This window comes from Anas platyrhynchos, chromosome 8, assembly GCF_047663525.1.
Source record: "Anas platyrhynchos isolate ZD024472 breed Pekin duck chromosome 8, IASCAAS_PekinDuck_T2T, whole genome shotgun sequence".
Classification (NCBI taxonomy): domain Eukaryota; kingdom Metazoa; phylum Chordata; class Aves; order Anseriformes; family Anatidae; genus Anas; species Anas platyrhynchos.
Window position 1 is genome coordinate 27629134 of NC_092594.1, and position 17017 is coordinate 27646150.

General features: G+C 38.1%; 1 protein-coding gene and 1 long non-coding RNA gene across 2 annotated transcripts in view; one reads left to right on the forward strand and one right to left on the reverse strand.

Moving 5' to 3' along the window:
- Positions 1–17017, reverse strand: part of AK5 (adenylate kinase 5) — a 95296-nt gene that overhangs the window by 18820 nt on the left and 59459 nt on the right. The window contains exons 9-10 of the mRNA XM_027463074.3: positions 7439–7481; positions 6387–6431 (exon numbers count right to left, since the gene is read on the reverse strand). Of these exons, the coding sequence (XP_027318875.1) occupies positions 6387–6431; positions 7439–7481 (88 nt within the window). The remainder of the gene's footprint in view (positions 1–6386; positions 6432–7438; positions 7482–17017) is intronic.
- Positions 1–17017, forward strand: part of LOC140003022 (uncharacterized) — a 90236-nt gene that overhangs the window by 2371 nt on the left and 70848 nt on the right. The gene's annotated exons all lie outside the window — the stretch shown is intronic.

Consider the following 17017-nt stretch of genomic DNA (forward strand, 5'->3'; position numbering starts at 1 on the left):
AAACTCTACAGTGAGGTATATCACAATTCTTGCAACACTGCAAGTTGATATTTTATTGTTTTAGAGGATCTTATTATTAAATTTATGCATCTTTCTTTAAAAAAAAAAAGAAAAATAACTTAATTGAGGGAAGCTTATAATAAAACAGCAGCTGCATATTAAACATAACAAAAGCTATTACAAAGATATCTTCAGATAGGAAGCCTTTACCACAAGGCTTGTTATGCTGTTTTTCAAACATAAAGAACTGGAGGCTGTGAGAAAGGTGGTAGTTTCCACAATAGCTCGATTGTTGGGAGGAGAAAAACATGCCCCCACTTTCATTGCGAAGGTGTATGATTCTTTGTGAACACTGTCACTTTTTGGTATGCTGTCATCTTTTATTCTGCCTACATATATTTGGGGAAAAAAGCTTGTGTTAACCAGTGACAAACTGATTCAAAGTAACTTGCTATTCACATTTGATTGTGTTCTTTTCTAACTTGTGCATATGATATGAAGTTGAAGTATAGAAAATGCCCAGAGAAATTATGAATGTGTTGTGACCTATAGGAAAATGTAGATTAAGTGTGCGGAGTTTGAACTTGAATATGTCCATCCATGCTTGTTTACGAGGAACAGTTGTTTTGGGCATGTTCCCAATCAGCAGATAAGCAATGGGGAGCTAACTGCCAAAGCTGACCCAGCTCCTCCTTGTGAAGATCAGAGGCTGCCAGGGTCAGGCCAGTGTGGTTACACCTTGGTGAGATAATGAAGATGTAGGAGGGGCTTCTACCACCTCTCCATTTTTCTAATCAGGCTCACAGCTGTGTAAAGAGGTTGCAGCCAGGAGCTGTGTGGCTGCGCTCTGCTTGCTCCTGCTGCAGCAGACTGTGCAGCTCCCTGCTCAGCAGCAAGGTCGGGGAAAAGCAGAGCATCTGTGAGCTGTAGCAGGAGGGGGCACGAGGCCCTCCTCGAGCCAAAGTCCTAACTGCAATGGTCCAAACAGATGCATGTTATTACTGGGTTTTGCACTTAGGATGTATTTTGTTAATAGCAAAACTGCACACCGCTTTTTGTTGGCCTTTGCATACAGAATCTGAGTACTGGCAGTTCTTCAATGTTAGCATGTTTGTCAGATACGTTATTATTTCTGAGTGCAGTACATATTGCTTTAAAGTTCATTCATTAACTGAACTAATAAAAATGCACAGATTTAGAGATCAGGCATATTCCATTGCTCAGTGAGATGTATCTTGGAATCTTTTGTGTGTCAACTTGTGATTTCTGGTGCAAAAAGTGAGCAAATATCTGGAACCAGGGTACTAGACAGAGCATAAAAATTACATGTAGCTTGGCATATTGATTTTTCTGTAAGCAAGCTGGGATTAAAAGGTCTGTGTGCTCTCTTAGCACGGATTTCTATTCCATTATGTTGATTCAGTTGCCTGTTAAATTGTATAAAAAGATATTGGGATAAATAACTTACTGATAGCCCTGCCGACTTAGGTGGCCACCTTTCCTGCTTTACTGACTGCAGAAATGCTTCATGGAGAGTCGTTCAAGGGCAGGAAAAGAGTGCTCTCAGTGGGTGGGGAGAAATGACAACTGCCTGAGCAGCACTTCTGAATATTTAACCGCAGCCTGCACTAGATCATAAAAAGATCTTCCAACAAACTTACACCTGCTCTACCTCAGGCCCTAGTCACCCTTAGACTATGAAAGACTGCAAATCTATGCATGTGATTCAAATGTACTGGTCTGGCCTAGAGCACAGCAGCACAAACGGATGAATTAATGATGCTAAGGGAGCTGGGACTGCCATGGGGAGCAAGCAGGGAGAAGAACAAGCAATGTGAGCAGTCTGAGAACTAGCTTTGCTGGCAGAAGTATTAGTAAAGGGAAAACTGTCATACCAACAGACTGGGGTGTCTCTTTTTTTAAACCTGCTAAATCTTGTGAGTTTATCATACAGCAGTGACAGACATATATTGCATGCTATGAACATCAACATAAAATGCCAGCAGCAGAATTTACAAGAATCTCACCATTTATTTTAAAATATTTCAATTTATATACCTTGCTTTTGTAGTGGGTATTAGCCTTGTGTCATGGATATCCAGTGTCATGGGAAAGTGCTTGTAGGTGAAATCTCGCTGAAAAGTGGAGCCTCAGAAGTCAGAATTGAAAACAAAGTAATCCTAGGCAAACTATCTTTATATTTAGGCTATGATTTTTGGAGGCCTTGATCAATTTGGCAATTCTACTAAGGCTACTTGAATTATTTATACAAATACAAAAAACTTAGCTTAAGAACATAACATCTGAAGGCTCCTCAGTAGCACCTAGACTAAAGTCCTGAACAAAAGATTAAGTGAAACCATGTAGGTATGCTGCTGCTACTTAAAAATAAATAAAATATTTTCTTCTGAAAGAGGATTTTAATGAAAAAACAACCTGGACTGCATGTCGTGGGGGCATCACTGAGATTTATTCCCTGCTAAAGAAAACATGTTGGAGTTCTTTCCATGGAAAGTCAGAGAAAACAGCTTTCATCCGTTTTCACAGTTAGCATGTGGACTGATTTGGATTTTAATTATTAGTACTACTCATCCTATGCCTATCTGATTGTAGAAGGAGCTGTATTGCAAGTACTGACGAATAACTTAGAGCGCTATTCCGGTAAAACCCTCTAGTCAAATCAGGGCTAAGTTCAGTTAGATAAAGTTGTTCAAATCTCAAGGTCTTGCATATCTTGGACAAATAAAGCCCCCCCCCCCCCCCCCCTTTTTTTTTTTGTATGCAGAGGAAGCTAGTGTTTGCAGCTGAAAATGTTTTACCTGCACATGTAGATGTGGATAATATCTTCATAGTGTCAGTTGGAAAGCTGGTCTTATTTACACTGAGCTTAAACCATTAAGTGTAAGTAGGGAGTTTGTTTCTGATCCAAAGTGCAGTAAAATTCCTGGAAATGTTTTGCTTTGACTTCCACCTCAGCCGAAGCCAGATGTGGCTGTGTCTTGTGAAGCTCTGGGGAGGCTGGGGAGGGATAATGTACCCACTAACGCTGTTATCACATCCAGCAGACTGTCCTATTGGGTACTGCATTAAAAAGTATGATAAATTTATTCATTGTTGTTTTTTTAATAACTGGCAATTATTATAGAAATTTAGAATGTTATGACATCCCCAAACTTATTTTTGCTTCTGTTTTAATTTAATATTTTTTCTTGAATTTTTCTTTCCAGAGCAAATTTAATTTTTTCTGCTTCTATTACTCTATTATATCGCGTGTTTTTGACTTGCTGGTTCTGTCTGCTTTGCTGCCTATTTAAAACATTGACATTGTTGCTTAATTAATCTGAGTTGACTGTAAATCCAAATAATTCCTACTTTACCTCTAAATGTAAATATTTGCTAAATAAATACTACTACTACTTTTCTTCTTTCCCTTTCTGGAGAATTTTCAATGAGAATTAGTGGTAGAGTCACTCTGCTTTTTTTTTTTTTTTTTGTCTTATTAACAGTATTTTTATTTGTCAGCTATGGTAGATGGTGTACTTTCTATTAGTTATTTGTAAACTGCTTCAAATGCACATCTTTATTTTTAAAACCGCTTTACAAGTATCTTATTATTTCTTCATGTAATGAGTAAACATTCCTTATCACACCTGAGATCAAGGTGTTTCTCCCTTCTCAAGTATCTGCAGCAGCATACTCCAGCCCATCTTCTCTGACTGCTTTCTACTCAAGGTATGAAGGGCTGAGCCCATCCAGCTCCATGAACTTGTTTGCAGCTGTCCAGTGGGATGGGGTACTTGGCCACTGAGAATTTCTGGGGTGCTCCCCCTGCCCCAGCTTGCATTTTATTGGTAAATTATGTTCTGCTCCTTTGAGGTTTCTTGGAAGTTTTTTTTTTCCTTGCATAATTTTTAGTGATCAGACTCGAGTCATGTGTAAGGCAACTTTGCTGCCCAGGTAAATGGTATGTGTTTGACTAGTGTGTATAGTGTTAAACATGGAGTGCGTGAGGGTCAACAAACTACTGATGCAGATTTAGTTGCCTGAAAAGGCCCCAAGAAAAACGACCCTGTGGCCACTCTGACCTAGCGCCAGCAAAAAGCCTGAAAAATAACACTCTATCTTCACTACCTGGCTCTAGCAAAATCAAGATTTTGCAGCCAAATGAGCAACCTTGGCAATTTCATGTTGGTCACATCAAAAAAGTAAAATACAGAAAAATTACCCTCACTCCTCACATCAGACTTCAAGAAGTTTTTTGGGAGGTTATTTTTGGGAAAAGTTTTTATCATTCTACATAATCTGTTGAAAAGTACTCCATGTTTGGACTTAGTCAAATTTTTTATTATAACATTTTCCATGAAGGAAACTTGAGCTGTTGATTAAGCTTATTTTTCCTCTATTCCTAGACATAAGCTAATGGAAAATCTGAAATTGATTTAAGGACAGGAATAAATAGAGAAGAGGTGAATTTTAAGTTTTAAGCTGGAAGATGACTAGTGGATGGTCTATTTAAAAAAAAAATAAAATCTAAGTGGAGTTAAAAAAACACTCCTTGAAAATGAGAGAGCACTCTAAAGTTATATGAGAAATATGCCTTACCACAGGCAATTTTAAAGACAAAATTCCCTGAGCTGCTTCACATTTTTTTAATGTCTGTACAAACCCAAATGTAATTTCCCAGTAAGATATGTGAAGCAGAGAGAAGGGAAAATTTGTCACTGTGCAAACAGCAGGAAGACGTACTCCAGTAAGTGTGGAATTACAGTTTTCTTGAAGGTTGAGAATTAAGTATTATGTATTTTTTTTCCCCTAAGAGAAGTCTCCAATGAGCTGTTTGGTAACCTAATTATGTCAAACGCATCATATGCAATATATATCTGCAATAAACTGAGTCAACTCTTATTCGGAATAAGATAAGGTAAGCTAGAATTACAACACACAGACATGCCATCTACTAACAGGATCTTTTTAGGTTGGAAGGAACCTCTTGGGATTTTCAGCACTGGTAAAATATGGCCAGCTGCAGCAGGCTGACCAGGACTGAGTCCAGTCAGGTTTTGCATACCTTCAGGGATGGAGACTATGGCCTCTCTGGGCAATCTATTCCACTGTTTGACTACCCTGACAGCAGAAAAACAAGTGTTTCTTTGTCCTCAGGTGGAATTTCTTGTGTATTAAGTTGTCCTCACTGCTTCTTCTCCTGTCACGGGGTGCTACTGAGAAGTGTTTAGCTCCCTCTTCTCCAATTCCTCTGTTCAGGTGCTTCCTGCACACACATTAGTAAGTTTGCCCTGGAGCCTTCCCTTCTCCAGGCTGTTCCAGCTCTTGGCCTCTCACAGACTTGCTCTAGCAAGTCGGTATCTTCTGTGGGGGAGCACACAGCTGGAGGCAGTCCTCCAGGTGCAGCTTCCCCAGTGAGCAGTAGAGAGGTCATCTCTCTTGACCTGCTGGCATTGAAATGATTTTGTCTCCTGAATAAAACTTCCATTTATTTATGACGCATTTCAGAAGGCACATTTCTTTTTTTTTTTTTTTTTTTTTTTTTTTCCCTTAGGAAAATGAACACACAAAGTGACTTACTTTTTCTGTAATACCCATACTTGGGTCTCTCTCCTTAGGTCCATTGAAATGTACTGATCTCGCTTAGTTTTGTAAAACTGCTCTGAAAAAAAATGTTTGGTTTTTTTTTTTTTTTTTTTTTTTTTTTTAAAGAAAGCAACGATCCTTTCCAGCTTTCTCTTGAAACTTGTTGATCTTCTGGTTATAATGTTTTTCAAAAGGCTGTTCCAAGTGTTTGTGGCTTACATTAATCACGTTTATATAATAATGGATATTGACATGATGCTTTTCCTCTGTGGACTTACAGAAAGCAAATATAAAGTAAAGCTTGAATCTCCGTTGACTTTTAATGGCATGTTAAGCAAATGTGGGAGTGAAACTGGTATTTGCAAAAGATGTTTTGTATATGAAGAGGTAAAGAGACCTGACTCTTTCATCTAAACCTTAAAGTTACAAGCCAGAAGTCCAAGCTAGTAAAGTCTTAACTAACGCCTGTGAGATATCCCGCGTGACAGAGCTCACACAGCAGCGCTGTAACTGCAGAACTAAGGTCATTTTGAATCAGTTCACACTTGGACATAATTCCTGCTCTGAACTTTACACAGCCATTGTTAGCATGGCCAGGGCCAGGTTAAGAACATTAATTTCTATTAATTAATTAATTAATTTCTATTAATTTCTACCTCCTTTTCCAAAGACTGCACCACCACTGTCATGTAAATACTCAGCCAAACCCTTCTGCCAAACTTTAAAAGAAATCATAGAATTAAAAACAAAAGCCAAGGATTTGTGAATGTAGCAGTTAGATAAGGAATCCTACTTACCAACTACAAAAATGATGTTTGATTTCCTCAGGTCTTCTGAAAAATCTAAGATAAAAATAAAAATTTTGAGTTAGCAGCACCTACTCATTTTCATCTTGCCTACTTTCCATAGTGATTTTTTTTTCCCTGGATTTGCTTTCTGCTATAATACCATGCATTCCAAAAGACAATTATCTTGCTTATTTATCCCCCAGCCTTGTAGCTGTTGCTGCAGATATATTAAAAAAAAAGTCACCTGAAAACTAGACCTTGCATATATACATTGACTTAAATAAAAAATGAGAAGCAGATACATCTTGAAGTAATAATGTGCCTCCTGAGCCATTGCATCTTTCTTTGAATGTATAATTAGATTGTAATTGGTACAGAAATGTGTCCATATCCTATTAAGATTATATTTGGTGTACTACATCTGAGATGTAGTCTTAAATTCGTTTGTCTCAGATCAGCCAAATAATGTGTCATTTTAGCATCAAAACTATTGTATGTACTAAAGTGCTACCTTTTACTGAAGCTTTTTTTTTTTTTTTTAAAGCAATTCCTTCTAATCTGAGTCCTAGTTACTGCCCCAATTATACCAAGATAGAGGGCAATCCTGCACTATCTGAGCCTGCTGGAATTTTATTATGTCTTTCAGTAAACCATTTCCAACACACATTCATTTACCACATATAATTTTGTTTAGTATGTTGTGTAGAAGCATCTACATCTCTTACTACATATCGTGATTAGATATAGAAGGTTTTCATTAATTATTATGTTCATCTTGGACTCTTAGCAGCTTGTACTTTCCAACAAGCTTTTCATAACTGCCAATGTCTGAAACCATCTATCTGATATGATTAACAGTCATATTTTCAAATAATTTTGGAGTGTAGAAATGTCTTTTATAAGCTTTGTGTTCAAAGAGAATTCACATGGTAATATTTTGAGACAACTTTCACACTATAAATAATCTGAATTCATTTTCCTTTTTATGTAGCTTTTTAAATATAAGGGCAAATAAAAGGTTTCAAAATTAAATGCAAAATAATACTGAAAAAGAAACTCACCTCCTGTGCTCTCATAACCAGAAAAACTTGACTGATCCTCCTCCTGTTAATTAAGCAATTGACAAATTGAAATAGATTTTTCTTGAACAGTTTGCATCACTTCTGTATACTTATCTGTGTGTCTGTATCTTCTCCATTTTATAACCCTTTGAATTTTAATGTATGTTGAGACAAGATTAACAATGTCACAGGAATGTTGTTTCAAGTCTGTACAATGTGAATGGGGAAGCGAAGGTAACTGGAGGTGATTCACTGGCCCACACCGGTTTCTGTGCTTTGTGTGCTTCAGTGTCCTGCTGCACGGCTCCAGCCAATCAAATAAGCAGCCACTGTGCACGCTGAATTGCTTTGGGAGTGTGGATGATAAACTGTAAGTGCTGGAAAGGCAACGCTGGAGCAAGTGCTAGAAGTGAGCTACAATATGAAGACAAAATTAGCCTTTGGTTTAAACCAACTTGAATTTGTTGACCTTCAGAACGCAGTGCAAGCTACAACTTGTTATAAAGGCTGCTGAACTAAAAGAGGGATCACACCAGGGAAATGGGAAACTTGGTATGTTTTTTTTTTTTTTCCCCCCCCCGATGGTTGGCCATTTGGGGTTATTTTGCCATGTCCTGTATGGTATAACCTACAAAAATTTGTGCATGCTGGCCAGCAAGAGCATCAGAGTGGGAATTTATTTGCTGTTCATATAAATCAGAATTGTATACGCATATGTAGGTTGTAGTCTGGATTATGTAGTGCCAATACATTCACGTTGTCAGTGCCATAATCTAGTCTATAAAATATAGATAATAACCTTGCCAGTAACATGCATATATTACATAATCACTGCACCATATCAGCAGAGTACATGTTGTGCTAGTCCCCTCAAAATAACCTTGTGAATACTATGTATTTATCTTCAACGCTAGTGCAGGGTTATCAGGCTGTAGTCTTTTGGAGTTCTCCTTCAGTATGGTGTCAGAAACGCCTGCTGTTAGGACCGTGTATTGCTGCGTGCGTAGATTAAGGGAAACGAACAGCATGGTGACCAGAACAGATAAACGCTGGATGCTGCATTTCGCAGGGCTCATGCACTATGCTTGCAGGTTTCTCCCTGTGTTCCCATTATCACTGAAACACAAGCGCTCTTCATTAGGCTGAAGTACCATTACACCGACCAGGCAGAACACTTTCATTCTCTGATTTGCAGTGATTCTCAGCCTATTATGCTGCAGCAGGTTTGCCTTTATCTTCTTTCAGAAGGCAAAATTAAAGTTTGCAAGAGTATTCCAGCGGAAAAATGTCAATGAAAGATTTTTTTCCTACAACTCAAGTGACAGAATTAATCCTGCATTTTTTTTTTGAAGTCATAATACAATAAAATTTTTGACCCTCCAAAGGATATGTTACATATAAAAGGCCTGGTTTTAGATTCAGCTTCTTATCATGCCTTTGAAGGTTTATGAATGCAAGTCACTTTAGGCACAAATTTTAGAGTAAGGTTTCTTTAAAAATCAAGATCACAGTCACCAGTTTACCTTGTGATCAAATGAATGTGGCATTCCTTCTTTCAAGTAATGCTCTTTTAAATAATATACTTTGTTCTCCCCTGTAATTGCAGAATGAAATTGCCTCTAACCCTGGTGGGCTGCTCAGAGCAGCAGGTGATAATAAAGGTCCATTTAAGTCAGGAGCAGCTCTCATTTTTTAGAGCTAAAATATGTAAGAACTAGAGACAAAGATGAAGCTAAACAAGCTATCAGCCTTTTTTTTTTTTATTATTATTGTTATTATTCGACCAACCTTATCTGCTTTAATAGACCAAGAGGTTAACTAGCCAACCAGTCATGTTCACATAAGGAATAAGGGCTATGAAAAGCCATTGAAGTGGATACTAATTACAGTTCAAAAGTAGGTAAACAAGAAGTTTTGGTCATGCTGACCAACACAGAAATTCAAAATAAGAAATCCTGTTTAAACCAGTACCTGCTCATCTTTCAGGTATAGAAATAGTGGTTTTGAAAAGTTTTTTTTCCACTTATTTTTCTCCCCTCCAAAAGGCACCTGTTCTATAATTTTAGGGGACAACTCAACATCCAGCTTGATGTGAGTGGGACTGCTGGCCCCACTGAACTTCCAAGGCAAAACAAGCTCTCCACAGTTCACAGAATAAGTCATGCTATAAAAACATTTTTTTTTTCCCACACTGAATTCAATGGCACCTAGCTCAGAGTGGAAAGAGGTCCTGACAGCTTGGTCTCTAGGGGAGCTTTGAGAAGTGCTTGGAGGAACAAATTAGAACAGTGGGGCCACAGTCAGTTTGGATAAGGTGTTCACAGCTTTTGTTATTCTGTTAGTAAGTTCTACTCAGAACCATTTCCCTTTAGCCATTTCTTCCTAGTCTCCTTGAAAGTACAATCAGTTTTCCCTGCTGATTTGGGTCAAGAAAGCCATACTTCACAGCATGGAGTCCTTTGTGGAGAGTAGCAGGCTTGCATCCTGGTTAATCCCACTGTGCTCATGGTTTATGTTTGACAATACTTACTTCTAACAGCATATTTCTAGCAAAAGGTCTGTAACCTGTGAATGACAGAACCTCTTTTGGCTTGAAAGCACTGTTCCATCTGGTTACCAAAGTGCTTTGGAAAATAGCTGTTGGATTTAGCAAGTGACCGCATACAGGAAAGTGTCACCAACTCTGAAATATAATTTACAGAACGCCGCCATCAGGAATACAGCGATAGAGCAGCAGTACCACAACAGTAGTGGTATTCTAGGTGTAGCTGTCTCCATTTAGCTGAAAGCAAGGTGAGGAAGACAATCTTGTATCTAATGAGCTCTGAAGAAAGGTGAGTGGTTTGTAATTCCAGCTGCCTCTGAAGCCATGTAATGTCTACAGATATTATCTGGAAATGTCAATTAGTGGGGCACAGCTGATAGCAAACCCTATAAGGAATATTCCATCTTATGCTTCAGCAAGTCAACCAATCTCTATCACAGATCTGGATAATATTCAACTTGCAAGTAACTTTGTATTTTGTTTCTGTGAGAATTTTCACCCTTTCTTCTGAGTTATTTGGCAGAAGTTAGAACAAAAAATAGTAGCAGGATCCTAACTACGGCTGATCTTGGTCTGAAGGCAATTTGTATGTTATTAGCTGAATATTTTACACACATGTATCTATCATACTGTGCCATACCAGCAGTTCTTTGAGCAAGTAAAAATATATATTAAAAAGGGGGATAAAAAGGTGGAGTGGGGATAAGGAAGAATGTAGAAAAGATTTGTTAAAAATCAAAATTAATCTGTAAGTAAAAAAAAAAATAAATAAATGAGGGCAACATAGGCAAATATAACTATACATGTTGTCATACTGTATTAAAGTAGAAAGTACAGGCAAGAACTGATTATAGTTTTATTACAGTGATCTCATCAGCATCCCTTTAATGGGGATGTAGGTGTATATAACCACCAATTACTCAGCATGCTGTGGTGGTGTAGATCTCCCTTTGCTGCTGTTAGGTATGTGAAACACTTATGCTCCTGTTGCATTTTATTTCTTCAAAGAACACTACAGTTCCCCATAAATCATCCCTGAACTTCCTTTGGGAATGGAGGTAATTGCAGTATTTTAATTTTAGCAGAGATGTTAGGTGACTTGTCAATAAGAACACAATTATATGTAGAAGTAGAGCCATGTTTAGGACTTAGATTTCCAAGTTTCACTTGTTTAGTTCACAGTATATTTGCTTTGAACTCATTTTCCTTAATAACATAATATTAAATTAAATTTCAAATGTTTCTAGATGATGCTTCTACATCTAGTACCCTCAAAATCAACTTCAGCTGTCAATTAAATAAATTTTCTCACTGATTAAGAATGGTCAGGGATATCAGAAAGCAGTATGAGGTCCAGCACCCTCAGGATATACAGTGTCTCTGCATGAGCGTGGTCCAGTCTGTCACTGTCCGCGTGGTTGTGGAGTCTGACATCTCTTTGCAACTGCATTAGTAGGTATATGCCTATCTGGCTGGTCTTGCAGATTAGACATGTGCAGCAGCCTCTGCTTGTCAAAATCTTGTGTCACTGACAGGTGCCCTTACACCTGCAGTTCGGCTGCACTCAGATTATAAAGCATAGAGAAGCTTTAGGAAGCTGAAGTTAAGTGTGAGAAGAAACTGGGGCTAGTCAGTGCTGAGCTGTGGAATTTCTCTTCTAAATTCCTGCTTCCCTGTAAGAATGAATGTTTGGTTTTGATGAGATACACTGGGTTACTTGCCGGTTTTATGTATGGGCAATGGTCCCTGGGAACAGGTTTTACGAGCCATACAGTTGCTTGCCTTTAAATTTGATTTGTGACTCAAATCACTCTTTGAGGCTGAGCTGCTTTCTGCAAGCTTTGCGTTGAGTTATGCCTTTGGAAAGGGGGGAGCTGCTGTGCTCTGACCTCCTCTGGTCCAGAACTAATGAATATGTGTAAATAAGATAAGATTCACTATGAATACACTCTGACTTGAAGGCTTTTCTTTCCCCAAAAGGCATATCTTCTTATACAGTTCATACTGTTCAGCAGTGTGGAGTTATTTGTGTCAAAAGGGACTGATAGTAATTAAGATGGGAAAACAGTGCTAATGTTATTTGAGGTGATTTTTGTTTGTTGTGCATACAACCAGGAACTGCAGATAATATTTTTTTTTTTGTAATAGCATCCACAAAATGCTGACAGATTATTAGATTCCTATGATTCCCCTTGACTTTTGAGTTCCTACCAAAGACAAGAATTTCTATGTCACTTTACTTTTAAAATAAACTTCATTATCCATTCTGAAAAGAGAAGAAAATAATACCCATACAGAGATGGAAATGAATTTGTTTTTAACCATTTGTTATAAACCAAGATCGTGCTTATTTTGATTTAAAGGATATGTGGGACACTTTCAGATTTTTCATTCTTGTTCTTGATAGTATGAAGAAAAGTACCCATCAGTAGTTTAGAGGGAGAAAAATTGCTATCTGTTTGCTGTAGGTATGTGTTTTTCTTTAACTTTCTGTAGGGTATTTTATGACAAAAATAATGTGATTACTAAGAAAAAAAGCATAATTTATTTAGATTCATATTAATTTCCAGGTACTATCATGATAGACAAAAGAAATAAAATAAAATAAAGAAATTAACTTTGAAAGGGAAAACTGAAGAAGCAAGACATGCTGTGAGTACACCTTTTCCAGCAGGGCAGCAGCATTTTGCGTGATCAGAGCTGTGTAAGAATGTTCTGGTAAATCACACGCTTCAGCTGCAGTTTGTGCGGTATGTTAACCATCTAACCTCATGAGGACAGCAGTAGAACTTAGCACTAAGTCCACCACTAAACCATGCTACTAAGTTGAAGGTTGAACTAGATGATCTTAGAGGTCTTTTCCAACCTGAGTGATTCTATGATTATATCTGAACTGAAGAAGAACTGGGGCTTTTAAAATACATCTTTGTGCTTTGCAGACAGTAGAGAACACTCAACAGCTATATTTTCTGTGCATAGTTATTATCTATTGCTCATTTTAAAATACTTTGTTACAGTTATGTTACTTTTCAGTAGATCTATTGTTATAAAACAGTTCCCAGTGCCTACAAAATTATTGCCAGAAAAAAACACATATTTTTTTCCTTAATCATTCCTCTTTTCTGCACCTCATCATCACTCCTAAAACAATTCTCTATGTTGAGTATTTATGCTTCTTGGTGGAATTTCTCCCCTGGGGGCTTTTTGTTACATTAAGCCACTGCAGCAGAGAAAAGTGCAGTAGGAAAACTGCCAGTGCATTTCAACTGCGGACTCGGTGCTGCTTCACTCCTGGTCTTAGGCTGCTAACGATGATCTAATGAAAGGATCCTCAAATAATACACTGTTGGTGCTGTCTGCAGAACTGGAATGCAGTTTTGTTTTGTTTTTACTTTAGATGATGAAGGCTTTTCTGCAGGACAGTCTTAATTAGATTTCTAGGAAGACTGTGCTGCAAAGATGTCAAAGGTTTGACAAGATTCAGTTATGGTGGAACTTAACGACCCATTCCTTGGAAAGCACTTTTCGTTCAGGGTGTTACTTCCCAGAGATAACCCACAGTGGTGTGCATCTGTTTCCATGTGTTATTATTGTTACCACCCATTTGTCTTGCTAGCGTCAGCCCTGCTATTTTATGAAAATCAAACTCAGGGACAGGTGCAGTAACCTATCGATAGTCTTAAAGATTTGTTGCAGCAGTTCAAACCATCTTTTAGAACAAAATGGCCAAGGAGTCAAGGGCAGGGTGTAACTTTCACTTGTAATCTCCTGAATTTTCTAAGAACATTTAATTTTCTATATGAGGTATGTACTCCTTTATTTATTTCTTTTAGATGAAAGTGTGTCGTATGTTAGCTATGTCTGCAATGGTCTGTGTGCTCAGAAGTATTTCCTATTGCTTGCTCCCTTCCAAGCTCAGTGCAACCCATGCCCAGCATAACACGCTGCAAAGTGCACCCAAGGCTCTACGCAGTACCACATTTGATATAAATCTCTGTTCTTTAAACTGCCAGTTGTAGTTTAGCACTGCAAGTGAAGGAAAAAAAAAGGCAGTTTTAAAGGCAGTTTTGTTTCAGGATGGCACTGCAAAAATTAGCAAGCACCATTGCCATGAGTGGCAGATGATCAGATCTTGAGACAGCGAGCAATGGCTGGGGGCAGTGCTCTGCCCTGATCATGTTAGGCATTACAACAAGCAGACACGTGCACAGGCACACAGAGTGCTGATATATGGCTCTCAGAACTGCAGCAGGGAGAAAGAGGGAAGAAATGTAGACCCAGGAAATGTAGCTAATGAGAACAGACCTTTTAAAATATGGAAATAGAGCATTGCCTGAAAGAATTTGGCATGGAGAAGGACATGAACAGGGTGTTGTAAAATAAGACCAGCATGTGGCCTCACATCCTGTGATTTGCTGCTATTAAGACAGAATTTGACAGCTGTGCTCAAATCTTTCTCTCTCAACGACCTTTGAGACCAGCTTAACTTTTGACCGTGCCTATTCTAAGTTTACTAAAACACTTATTTATGTTTTATGGGTTAGTTTATAACAACAAGGAGCTTCTACAGTATTTATGAAGAAGTAATCTGCTGAAAAGGATTTTAACCATGAGAACACTCCACTGATCCAAGAGGCATCACTGTGAAAGGATTCTAAAACCAAACCACTTCCCTCTTTATGAGCAGTATTTAAGCCCAAATTACTAAAGATTACACAGTCATTTGATACATAAGGAGGAAAAAGACACCAAATAGGAAACACAGAGTTTCAAGAAAATACTTAGAGGATTATTTGTGTCTCTATTATGCCCTGAGAAGCCACCCTGCTGTTTCAATACAAATAAGTTATTTAAAAAGCACTTCTCTATCCCATATGGTAAAATAGCATCCTTGCTATCATTGCAGTTTGAAATGTCAATATAAAATTCTATAGTGTTCTTTGACAGTGATTAGTAAATATTAATATTTTCTACAGAAATGTTTCTTCCTTAGTACTTTAAAATATAGGAGTTGTTGATAAAATGCTTTGAAGGAAAGGCTTTGGTAGTGGTCTTCTGGGGTGCTGGACTGCGTGACCAGAGCCTGTCCGTGGCCCTGTCTGAGGTGCCTAAATCTGGGGAGTGGATTTTAGAAGTGCCTTTGTATTTCTTTAACAGCTTTAGGTGCAATGTGAAATGTTCTGATGTGGATCCTATTTGCATTAACTGTGTGGGATGCCTGATATTCTCCATGAATTATACAGGTTCTCTGGGCTGTAAAGGTAGATGTGTAAAAGGCAGAACTCACAAACTTAGCTGCAAAGTTGTGTGTTTCTTTTTTTGTGCATGAAGGGAGAAGGCCTCTAGTTTGGCAACAGAGAGGCAAGCTGCTATTAGGAAAGGAGGTATGCTATCCTAGTACTATTTCCAGAAAAATGAGGGTGAGGCATGATAAACTGTAATGCTTTGTTCTACAGACACCTTGCACAAGTCACAGAGCTGCCTGAGTTACTGCAGAAGTATTCAGTGAAGCATAAATGTGGCACATCTTGAAGAACGATCCTGTCACTGTCGTTTAAATCTTCAGTAACTCGCCTGAGCTCACCTTCCTCGTAACCAAGTCCCCACTGAGGAGTAATCGTGTCCTGTCCTGCCCACCACAGCTGCAGGAACAACTTCTGGTTCAAACACAGGAAAGATGGAAACACAAAGATTTCACCTAACCTTGACAGTTCAGTCCCCTCTCATACACACATTGTCAGAAAGTAAAGCTAAATAATGTTGGTAAAAGGAGTAGCAAACAACTGTTTTCTGGCATTCCAAATTAAAAACACAAATTGAGTTTATGGAAATTTTTCTTGCCCATTTTGCTATAGTTTGCATGGGGAGAAACCAAGTGGATAGATTTCTTTTATATGCTTGAGATCAAAGTGTACCATGGTGATATTGAAAGAGAGAAATAATTCTTCAAGCTTGCAGAATGATACAGAAACACCAAAATGCACTTGATTTGAGCTTATTAAGTGAGCACTTTGTAACAGCCAAACTGTAGTACTTTGTTTCTAGAACTGATTTTTTTTTTTTAGCATTTAATAGGGTAGTTTCCATGGCAACTTGAACTGAACAGATTGTTCATTGACTTCAGTACATTTCTATTAAACATCTTTTCTCTGTAGTTAGGCCTGCCTCTCCAGCTCTCTCATCTATTTGGATGCTTATGCATGATTTTTTTTTTTTTTCAGGTATGCTTAAACTGGATTGGACTCCACCTTTCTTTTCTCTTTAACAAACACAAATGTTGAGGGACAGTTTCAAAACTGTTCTCTATGTTTCCAAGAGTCCATATTCTTTTCTGTGCCACACTCCAGTTTTTAACCAGTTTCCCTGTAGAATCAGAATCTGTGGTTCAACTTGATGCCACTGTTTACCAGGGAAAGAGAAATACACACTGCAGGGGTGTTTGGTGTTAGGAGGAGCCCAAAGGACTTCTAGGTACTTGTGATCATTTTGCTCAGGCTTGTGATTAATGCTGCACAGCATATGCAAATAAAACTGCCGTTATACCAGAAGGTCCCTATATTCTCAAGTGAAGAGAAAGCACGATTTATATAATATATTGCAGGTTTTATCCCCTTAAATAACTTAATCACTGTTTGTCCAATTTTGAAAGGCAGCTTTAGAAGTCCCAATGAAAGTTATTCCTGCTAATGGAAACGCGTGGTTTGCTCTTTGCCGTGTTGTAATGTCAGCCTTGGAATACTTTGTCTAAAGTGACTGAATCTTCTAGGTGTAGAGAAAACGGAGTCGTAACACAGTTAAAAATGGTATAAAACATTGTAAATACAGGAAAGTCATCTTTGGTTTAATCTAGAGAGTTTTAATTACAAGAGGCTTTAAATTTGTTGTTGCTCAGGCGTTTTAGGAACATTTGGGTTCTGCTTGTGCATTTGAGAGGCTTTCAGGGGCTTTTCATTATCTCTCTTGAATATTCAAGTTTCAAACTAGGATAATCGGTCAGGCCAGAAATGTTGTTACACTCTTGGTAGCAACGGAGC